The sequence below is a fragment of the Oncorhynchus nerka genome, linkage group LG4, assembly GCF_034236695.1.
Source record: "Oncorhynchus nerka isolate Pitt River linkage group LG4, Oner_Uvic_2.0, whole genome shotgun sequence".
Classification (NCBI taxonomy): Eukaryota; Metazoa; Chordata; class Actinopteri; order Salmoniformes; family Salmonidae; genus Oncorhynchus; species Oncorhynchus nerka.
In genome coordinates this window covers 6,234,371-6,246,430 of record NC_088399.1, presented here as the reverse complement: position 1 = coordinate 6,246,430, position 12,060 = coordinate 6,234,371, and the positions used below count along the sequence as shown (strand labels likewise).

The following is a 12,060-nucleotide window of genomic DNA, read 5'->3' as shown; positions in this document are numbered from 1 at the left end:
GGTCTACCGTCTATCACAACACTGGTCTACCGTCTATCACAACACTGGTCTACCGTCTATCACCACACTGGTCTACCGTCTATCACCACACTGGTCTACCGTCTATCACAACACTGGTCTACCGTCTATCACAACACTGGTCTACCGTCTATCACAACACTGGTCTACCGTCTATCACCACACTGGTCTACCGTCTATCACAACACTGGTCTACCGTCTATCACCACACTGGTCTACCGTCTATCACCACACTGGTCTACCGTCTATCACCACACTGGTCTACCGTCTATCACAACACTGGTCTACCGTCTATCACAACACTGGTCTACCGTCTATCACAACACTGGTCTACCGTCTATCACTGGTCTACCGTCTATCACAACACTGGTCTACCGTCTATCACCACACTGGTCTACCGTCTATCACCACACTGGTCTACCGTCTATCACAACACTGGTCCTGCCATGCATGCAACGCTTGCTAGCATCCTCTTTGATAACTGGTATACCTTGCTAGCTAACTTAACTAGCTCATCAAACAGTATTTCTGCACGATGGCACTTATTAGGGCCTTGAATCTCATATGGACCTGACTGTCTGAACTGGTCATCCAGCTAGCCATTGGACTAAACTAGACCCTGATAGCTAGGTAGCTAATGCTGGACTAAACTAGACCCTGATAGCTAGGTAGCTAATGCTGGCTAGCTAGCTAGCGAATGACGATACACCATAGGCATGGATCTGCAAAATCAAGAAAATGGTCATGGAATAAAAGATCCGGTCAGGGATTAGAAGCCACTGTAATGACTGTAATAATAACGTAATAGCTGTAATGATAATGTAATAACTGTAATAATAACGTAATAACTGTAATAATAACGTAATAACTGTAATAACGTAATAACTAATAATAATGTAATAACTGTAATAACGTAATAACTAATAATAATGTAATAACTGTAATAATAATGTAATAACTGTAATAATAATGTAATAACTGTAATAATAATGTAATAACTAATAATAATGTAATAACTGTAATAATAACACAATAACTAATAATAATGTAATAACTAATAATAATGTAATAACTAATAATAATGTAATAACTGTAATAATAATGTAATAACTGTAATAATAACGTAATAACTGTAATAACGTAATAACTAATAATAATGTAATAACTGTAATAACGTAATAACTGTAATAATAATGTAATAACTGTAATAATAACGTAATAACTAATAATAATGTAATAACTGTAATAATAACGTAATAACTAATAATAACGTAATAACTGTAATAATAACATATTAACTAATAATAACGTAATAACTGTAATAATAACATATTAATTCATAATAACATAATAACTCATAATAACATATTAACTCATAATAACGTAATAACTCATAATAACGTAATAACTCATAATAACGTAATAACTCATAATAACGTAATAACTGTAATGATAATGTAATAACTGTAATAATAACATAATATACCTTATTGTTAGAAAAGTTGCCGGTTAATGAAAGTAGGTGTGTTGAAAGCTGCCAAATGTTTACAGAAGAACAAACTGAATGGCGGGGCTGCTGTTTGGCAAAGAAAATGAAAAGTAATGAAGGTCTCTGTCTCCTGTTCCACCCCCCCCCCCCCCTCTCTTCCTCCTCTCCGCCCGTCCTCTCCTGCTCCCCATCCCCCCTCTCCTCCACTCTCTCCTCCCCCTCTCCTCCACTCTCTCCTCCCCTCTCCCCAGCTCTCTCCAGTGGTCTCCAGGGCCAGAGTGCCTCGTCCGTCTCGTCAGAGATCAAGTCGGAGGATGAGGGGGATGAGAACCTACAGGATGCCAGGTCTATGGAGACCAAGAAGGAGGAGCCTGACAACAAGGACCTCAAGTCTATTGATAGGTCAAGATCTAGATCACATCTATTGATAGGTTCAAATCTAGGTAGCCATGTTCACAGTGCTCGCTTCATTTAAATACCACTTACAACAAATGTTTATGAAGTGAACAGTGTGATTTTGATGAAGTGAACAGTGTGATAAACAATGACTAGAAAAACAAAAGACCTGGATAACCCACAAAGTGAAATACATTCTCAAATATATTCACTTAACTATCTGCAACATTGTTCTGCATAGACTACATAGACTTTATGACAGTAAAATACAAAAGACATATTTTTAAATTTGCCAAAAAACCTTTCCAAACACTCACAGCACTCGTAGATTTTTGGTTGAATGAACACATATTTTAATAACAAATGAATCAAATCAATCATTCATAGTTTTCTCCGAAGTTCTTCTCCTTTGGGTAATTCCTGACTTGTCATCAGACTTGAGCCGTGTTTTAGTGTTTCTCACACACCAGAGAAGGCCCCCACTTCCTCATTCCCAAGATGCACCATCCAGGATAAACGCTGTGACATCACTGCGGTTATAGCCCCCTTCCGCCTGGAATGATACAATCAGAGTTTTTCAGACCCCAACCCCAGATGATCATGATGATGAAATAACTATTGGTATTGGTATTCTGCAGTACTACAGTGGGTATTCTGCAGTACTACAGTTGGTATTCTGCAGTACTACAGTCGGTATTCTGCAGTACTACAGTTGGTATTCTGCAGTACTACAGTGGGTATTCTGCAGTACTACAGTTGGTATTCTGCAGTACTACAGTGGGTATTCTGCAGTACTACAGTGGGTATTCTGCAGTACTACAGTTGGTATTCTGCAGTACTACAGTCTGCAGTACTACAGTTGGTATTCTGCAGTACTACAGTGGGTATTCTGCAGTACTACAGTACTATTCTGCAGTACTCACAGTGGGTATTCTGCAGTACTACAGTTGGTATTCTGCAGTACTACAGTGGGTATTCTGCAGTACTACAGTTGGTATTCTGCAGTACTACAGTGGGTATTCTGCAGTACTACAGTGGGTATTCTGCAGTACTACAGTGGGTATTCTGCAGTACTACAGTTGGTATTCTGCAGTACTACAGTGGGTATTCTGCAGTACTACAGTCGGTATTCTGCAGTACTACAGTGGGTATTCTGCAGTACTACAGTGGGTATTCTGCAGTACTACAGTTGGTATTCTGCAGTACTACAGTTGGTATTCTGCAGTACTACAGTGGGTATTCTGCAGTACTACAGTCGGTATTCTGCAGTACTACAGTTGGTATTCTGCAGTACTACAGTGGGTATTCTGCAGTGGGTATCCTGCAGTACTACAGTCGGTATTCTGCAGTACTACAGTCGGTATTCTGCAGTACTACAGTTGGTATTCTGCAGTACTACAGTTGGTATCCTGCAGTACTACAGTGGGTATCCTGCAGTACTACAGTGGGTATCCTGCAGTACTACAGTTGGTATCCTGCAGTACTACAGTTGGTATCCTGCAGTACTACAGTTGGTATCCTTCAGTACTACAGTGGGTATCCTGCAGTACTACAGTTGGTATCCTGCAGTACTACAGTTGATATCCTTCAGTACTACAGTGGGTATCCTGCAGTACTACAGTTGGTATCCTGCAGTACTACAGTGGGTATCCTTCAGTACTACAGTTGGTATTCTGCAGTACTACAGTGGGTATTCTGCAGTACTACAGTTGGTATTCTGCAGTACTACAGTGGGTATTCTGCAGTACTACAGTGGGTATTCTGCAGTACTACAGTGGGTATTCTGCAGTACTACAGTTGGTATTCTGCAGTACTACAGTGGGTATTCTGCAGTACTACAGTCGGTATTCTGCAGTACTACAGTTGGTATTCTGAAGTACTACAGTGGGTATTCTGCAGTACTACAGTCGGTATTCTGCAGTACTACAGTTGGTATTCTGCAGTACTACAGTTGGTATTCTGCAGTACTACAGTGGGTATTCTGCAGTACTACAGTCGGTATTCTGCAGTACTACAGTTGGTATTTTGCAGTACTACAGTGGGTATTCTGCAGTACTACAGTGGGTATTCTGCAGTACTACAGTCGGTATTCTGCAGTACTACAGTCGGTATTCTGCAGTACTACAGTTGGTATTCTGCAGTACTACAGTTGGTATCCTGCAGTACTACAGTGGGTATCCTGCAGTACTACAGTGGGTATCCTGCAGTACTACAGTTGGTATCCTGCAGTACTACAGTTGGTATCCTGCAGTACTACAGTTGGTATTCTGCAGTACTACAGTTGGTATTCTGCAGTACTACAGTGGGTATTCTGCAGTACTACAGTTGGTATTCTGCAGTACTACAGTGGGTATTCTGCAGTACTACAGTGGGTATTCTGCAGTACTACAGTTGGTATTCTGCAGTACTACAGTGGGTATTCTGCAGTACTACAGTTGGTATTCTGCAGTACTACAGTGGGTATTCTGCAGTACTACAGTTGGTATTCTGCAGTACTACAGTGGGTATTCTGCAGTACTACAGTTGGTATTCTGCAGTACTACAGTGGGTATTCTGCAGTACTACAGTTGGTATTCTGCAGTACTACAGTGGGTATTCTGCAGTACTACAGTGGGTATTCTGCAGTACTACAGTGGGTATCCTGCAGTACTACAGTTGGTATTCTGCAGTACTACAGTGGGTATTCTGCAGTACTACAGTCGGTATTCTACTACAGTGGGTATTCTGCAGTACTACAGTCTGGTATCCTGCAGTACTACAGTTGGTATCCTGCAGTACTACAGTGGGTATTCTGCAGTACTACAGTGGGTATTCTGCAGTACTACAGTTGGTATTCTGCAGTACTACAGTGGGTATTCTGCAGTACTACAGTGGGTATCCAGTACTACAGTATTCTGCAGTACTACAGTCGGTATTCTGCAGTACTACAGTTGGTATTCTGCAGTACTACAGTTGGTATCCTGCAGTACTACAGTGGGTATCCTGCAGTACTACAGTGGGTATCCTGCAGTACTACAGTTGGTATCCTGCAGTACTACAGTTGGTATCCTGCAGTACTACAGTTGGTATCCTTCAGTACTACAGTGGGTATCCTGGTACTTCTGGTATCCTGCAGTACTACAGTTGATATCCTTCAGTACTACAGTGGGTATCCTGCAGTACTACAGTTGGTATCCTGCAGTACTACAGTGGGTATCCTTCAGTACTACAGTTGGTATTCTGCAGTACTACAGTGGGTATTCTGCAGTACTACAGTTGGTATTCTGCAGTACTACAGTGGGTATTCTGCAGTACTACAGTGGGTATTCTGCAGTACTACAGTGGGTATTCTGCAGTACTACAGTTGGTATTCTGCAGTACTACAGTGGGTATTCTGCAGTACTACAGTCGGTATTCTGCAGTACTACAGTTGGTATTCTGAAGTACTACAGTGGGTATTCTGCAGTACTACAGTCGGTATTCTGCAGTACTACAGTGGGTATTCTGCAGTACTACAGTCGGTATTCTGCAGTACTACAGTTGGTATTCTGCAGTACTACAGTGGGTATTCTGCAGTACTACAGTGGGTATTCTGCAGTACTACAGTCGGTATTCTGCAGTACTACAGTCGGTATTCTGCAGTACTACAGTTGGTATTCTGCAGTACTACAGTTGGTATCCTGCAGTACTACAGTGGGTATCCTGCAGTACTACAGTGGGTATCCTGCAGTACTACAGTTGGTATCCTGCAGTACTACAGTTGGTATCCTGCAGTACTACAGTTGGTATCCTTCAGTACTACAGTGGGTATCCTGCAGTACTACAGTTGGTATCCTGCAGTACTACAGTTGGTATCCTTCAGTACTACAGTGGGTATCCTGCAGTACTACAGTTGGTATCCTGCAGTACTACAGTGGGTATCCTTCAGTACTACAGTTGGTATCCTGCAGTACTACAGTGGGTATCCTTCAGTACTACAGTTGGTATTCTGCAGTACTACAGTGGGTATCCTGCAGTACTACAGTTGGTATCCTGTAGTACTACAGTGGGTATCCTTCAGTACTACAGTTGGTATCCTGCAGTACTACAGTGGGTATCCTTCAGTACTACAGTTGGTATCCTGTAGTACTACAGTGGGTATTCTGCAGTACTACAGTGGGTATTCTGCAGTACTACAGTGGGTATTCTGCAGTACTACAGTGGGTATTCTGCAGTACTACAGTCGGTATTCTGCAGTACTACAGTTGGTATCCTGCAGTACTACAGTGGGTATTCTGCAGTACTACAGTGGGTATTCTGCAGTACTACAGTGGGTATTCTGCAGTACTACAGTGGGTATTCTGCAGTACTACAGTGGGTATTCTGCAGTACTACAGTGGGTATTCTGCAGTACTACAGTCGGTATTCTGCAGTACTACAGTCGGTATTCTGCAGTACTACAGTTGGTATTCTGCAGTACTACAGTCGGTATTCTGCAGTACTACAGTCGGTATTCTGCAGTACTACAGTTGGTATTCTGCAGTACTACAGTTGGTATCCTGCAGTACTACAGTGGGTATTCTGCAGTACTACAGTGGGTATCCTGCAGTACTACAGTTGGTATCCTGCAGTACTACAGTTGGTATCCTGCAGTACTACAGTTGGTATCCTTCAGTACTACAGTGGGTATTCTGCAGTACTACAGTTGGTATCCTGCAGTACTACAGTTGGTATCCTTCAGTACTACAGTGGGTATCCTGCAGTACTACAGTTGGTATCCTGCAGTACTACAGTGGGTATCCTTCAGTACTACAGTTGGTATCCTGCAGTACTACAGTGGGTATCCTTCAGTACTACAGTTGGTATTCTGCAGTACTACAGTGGGTATCCTGCAGTACTACAGTTGGTATCCTGTAGTACTACAGTGGGTATCCTTCAGTACTACAGTTGGTATCCTGCAGTACTACAGTGGGTATCCTTCAGTACTACAGTTGGTATCCTGTAGTACTACAGTGGGTATCCTTCAGTACTACAGTTGGTATCCTGTAGTACTACAGTGGGTATCCTTCAGTACTACAGTGGGTATCCTGAAGTACTACAGTCGGTATCCTGAGGAACTACCGTCGGTATCCTGTAGTACTACAGTCGGTATCCTTCAGTACTACAGTCGGTATCCTGCAGTACTACAGTTGGTATCCTTCAGTACTACAGTGGGTATCCTGCAGTACTACAGTTGGTATCCTTCAGTACTACAGTCGGTATCCTTCAGTACTACAGTGGGTATCCTGCAGTACTACAGTTGGTATCCTTCAGTACTACAGTTGGTATCCTTCAGTACTACAGTGGGTATCCTGCAGTACTACAGTCGGTATCCTGCAGTACTACAGTTGGTATCCTGCAGTACTACAGTCGGTATCCTGCAGTACAGTCGGTACAGTACTCGGTATCCTGCAGTACTACAGTTGGTATCCTGCAGTACTACAGTGGGTATTCTGCAGTACTACAGTCGGTATTCTGCAGTACTACAGTTGGTATTCTGCAGTACACTATTCTGCAGTACTGGGTATTCTGCAGTACTACAGTCGGTATTCTGCAGTACTACAGTGGGTATTCTGCAGTACTACAGTGGGTATTCTGCAGTACTACAGTTGGTATTCTGCAGTACTACAGTTGGTATTCTGCAGTACTACAGTTGGTATTCCTGCAGTACTACAGTGGGTATTCTGCAGTGGTATTCTGCAGTACTACAGTTGGTATCCTGCAGTACTACAGTGGGTATTCTGCAGTACTACAGTGGGTATCCTGCAGTACTACAGTTGGTATCCTGCAGTACTACAGTTGGTATCCTGCAGTACTACAGTTGGTATCCTTCAGTACTACAGTGGGTATCCTGCAGTACTACAGTTGGTATCCTGCAGTACTACAGTTGGTATCCTTCAGTACTACAGTTGGTATCCTGGTATCCTGCAGTACTACAGTTGGTATCCTGCAGTACTACAGTTGGTATCCTTCAGTACTACAGTTGGTATCCTGCAGTACTACAGTGGGTATCCTTCAGTACTACAGTTGGTATTCTGCAGTACTACAGTGGGTATCCTGCAGTACTACAGTTGGTATCCTGTAGTACTACAGTGGGTATCCTTCAGTACTACAGTTGGTATCCTGCAGTACTACAGTGGGTATCCTTCAGTACTACAGTTGGTATCCTGTAGTACTACAGTGGGTATCCTTCAGTACTACAGTTGGTATCCTGTAGTACTACAGTGGGTATCCTTCAGTACTACAGTTGGTATCCTTCAGTACTACAGTCGGTATCCTGCAGTACTACAGTGGGTATCCTGAAGTACTACAGTCGGTATCCTGAGGAACTACCGTCGGTATCCTGTAGTACTACAGTGGGGTATCAGTACTACTTCAGTACTACAGTCGGTATCCTGCAGTACTACAGTTGGTATCCTTCAGTACTACAGTGGGTATCCTGCAGTACTACAGTTGGTATCCTTCAGTACTACAGTTGGTATCCTTCAGTACTACAGTGGGTATCCTGCAGTACTACAGTTGGTATCCTTCAGTACTACAGTTGGTATCCTTCAGTACTACAGTGGGTATCCTGCAGTACTACAGTCGGTATCCTGCAGTACTACAGTTGGTATCCTGCAGTACTACAGTCGGTATCCTGCAGTACTACAGTCGGTATTCTGCAGTACTACAGTCGGTATCCTGCAGTACTACAGTTGGTATCCTGCAGTACTACAGTGGGTATCCTGCAGTACTACAGTTGGTATCCTGCAGTACTACAGTCGGTATTCTGTAGTACTACAGTTGGTATGCTGCAGTACTACAGTGGGTATCCTGCAGTACTACAGTGGGTATCCTGCAGTACTACAGTTGGTATGCTGCAGTACTACAGTGGGTATCCTGCAGAACTACAGTTGGTATCCTGCAGTACTACAGTGGGTATCCTTCAGTACTACAGTCGGTATCCTGCAGTACTACAGTTGTTATCCTGCAGTACTACAGTGGGTATCCTTCAGTACTACAGTCGGTATCCTGCAGTACTACAGTTGGTATCCTGCAGAACTACAGTTGGTATCCTGCAGTACTACAGTTGTTATCCTGCAGTACTACAGTTGTTATCATGAAGTACTACAGTGGGTATCCTTCAGTACTACAGTGGGTATCCTTCAGTACTACAGTTGGTATTCTGCAGTACTACAGTGGGTATCCTGCAGTACTACAGTTGCATTGAACGATTGAAAATAGAAAATGTATTGTTTTCAGGTTACATCACCATCTACATATATATCTATACAGTAGAGTATACAGTACGGTCAGCTGTACATGTAAATGGATAGGCATCACAACTCCTATAAACAGAGATTCAGACTGAACCTTCATCCATTGTGCTGGCATTTCAAAGTGGGTAAGCGTGGGTAAGCGTGGGTAAGCGTTGGTTTAGCTGGTGCTGATCAGTCCCCTATCGGTCCCACAGCAACGCGGACGACGAGGACTTGTCTCCGGAGCAGAAGATCGAACGCGAGAAGGAACGCAGGATGGCCAACAACGCCCGGGAACGGCTGCGTGTCCGAGACATCAACGAGGCTTTCAAGGAGCTGGGGCGCATGGTGCAGCTGCACCTGAAGAGTGACAAGCCACAGACCAAACTGCTCATACTGCATCAGGCCGTGGCCGTCATACTGAGTCTGGAGCAGCAAGTCAGAGGCAAGGGACCTGACACACATATATATATACCTATAGGGACCTGACACACATATATATATACCTATAGGGACCTGACACACACATATATATACCTATAGGGACCTGACACACACATATATATATACCTATAGGGACCTGACACACATATATATATACCTATAGGGACCTGACACACATATATATATATACCTATAGGGACCTGACACACATATATATATATACCTATAGGGACCTGACACACATATATATATACCTATAGGGACCTGACACACATATATATATACCTATAGGGACCTGACACACATATATATATATATACCCATAGGGACCTGACACACATATATATATACCTATAGGGACCTGACACACATATATATATACCTATAGGGACCTGACACACATATATATATATATATACCTATAGGGACCTGACACACACATATATATATATACCTATAGGGACCTGACACACATATATATATATATACCTATAGGGACCTGACACACACATATATATATATACCTATAGGGACCTGACACACATATATATATATACCTATAGGGACCTGACACACACATATATATACCTATAGGGACCTGACACACCCATATATATACCTATAGGGACCTGACACACACACATATATATATACCTATAGGGACCTGACACACACACATATATATACCTATAGGGACCTGACACACACACATATATATACCTATAGGGACCTGACACAGTACTATATATAGGGACCTATATACCTATAGGGACCTGACACACATATATATATACCTATAGGGACCTGACACACATATATATATACCTATAGGGACCTGACACACATATATATATATACCTATAGGGACCTGACACACACATATATATATACCTATAGGGACCTGACACACATATATATATATACCTATAGGGACCTGACACACTATATATATATACCTATAGGGACCTGACACACATATATATATACCTATAGGGACCTGACACCTATATATATACCTATAGGACCTGACACACATATATATATACCTATAGGGACCTGACACACATATATATATACCTATAGGGACCTGACACACATATATATATACCTATAGGGACCTGACACACATATATATACCTAGGGACCAGTACACAGTATATATATACCTATAGGGACCTACACACATATATATATACCTATAGGGACCTGACACACACACATATATATATACCTATACAGGGACCTGACACACACATATATATATATACCTATAGGGACCTGACACACATATATATATACCTATAGGGACCTGACACACATATATATATATATACCCATAGGGACCTGACACACACATATATATATACCTATAGGGACCTGACACACACACATATATATATACCCATAGGGACCTGACACACATATATATATATACCTATAGGGACCTGACACACACACATATATATATACCTATAGGGACCTGACACACCCATATATATACCTATAGGGACCTGACACACACACATATATATATACCTATAGGGACCTGACACACACACATATATATATACCTATAGGGACCTGACACACACATATATATATATACCTATAGGGACCTGACACACACACACACACATATATATATATATACCTATAGGGACCTGACACACACATATATATATATACCTATAGGGACCTGACACACACACACACATATATATATATATACCTATAGGGACCTGACACACACACATATATATACCTATAGGGACCTGACACACACACATATATATATATACCTATAGGGACCTGACACACATATATATATACCTATAGGGACCTGACACACACACATATATATATATATACCTATAGGGACCTGACACACACATATATATACCTATAGGGACCTGACACACATATATATATATATACCTATAGGGACCTGACACACATATATATATACCTATAGGGACCTGACACACACATATATATACCTATAGGGACCTGACACACACACACATATATATACCTATAGGGACCTGACACACATATATATATATATACCTATAGGGACCTGACACACATATATATATACCTATAGGGACCTGACACACATATATATATACCTATAGGGACCTGACACACACATATATATACCTATAGGGACCTGACACACATATATATATATATACCTATAGGGACCTGACACATATATATATATACCTATAGGGACCTGACACACACATATATATACCTATAGGGACCTGACACACACATATATATATATACCTATAGGGACCTGACACATATATATATATATACCTATAGGGACCTGACACACACACATATATATATACCCATAGGGACCTGACACACATATATATATATATACCTATAGGGACCTGACACACACACATATATATATACCTATAGGGACCTGACACACCCATATATATACCTATAGGGACCTGACAC

At 41.7% G+C, this 12,060-nt stretch overlaps 1 protein-coding gene across 8 annotated transcripts in view; it reads left to right on the top strand.

The window, feature by feature from the left end:
* Positions 1 to 12,060, top strand: part of LOC115125242 (transcription factor 4-like) — a 474,956-nt gene that overhangs the window by 455,952 nt on the left and 6,944 nt on the right. For all 8 annotated transcript variants that reach the window (XM_065017185.1, XM_065017183.1, XM_065017182.1 and 5 more), the window contains 2 exons: positions 1,759 to 1,909; positions 9,354 to 9,583. In XM_065017185.1, coding sequence (XP_064873257.1) covers positions 1,759 to 1,909; positions 9,354 to 9,583 — 381 coding nt within the window. The remainder of the gene's footprint in view (positions 1 to 1,758; positions 1,910 to 9,353; positions 9,584 to 12,060) is intronic.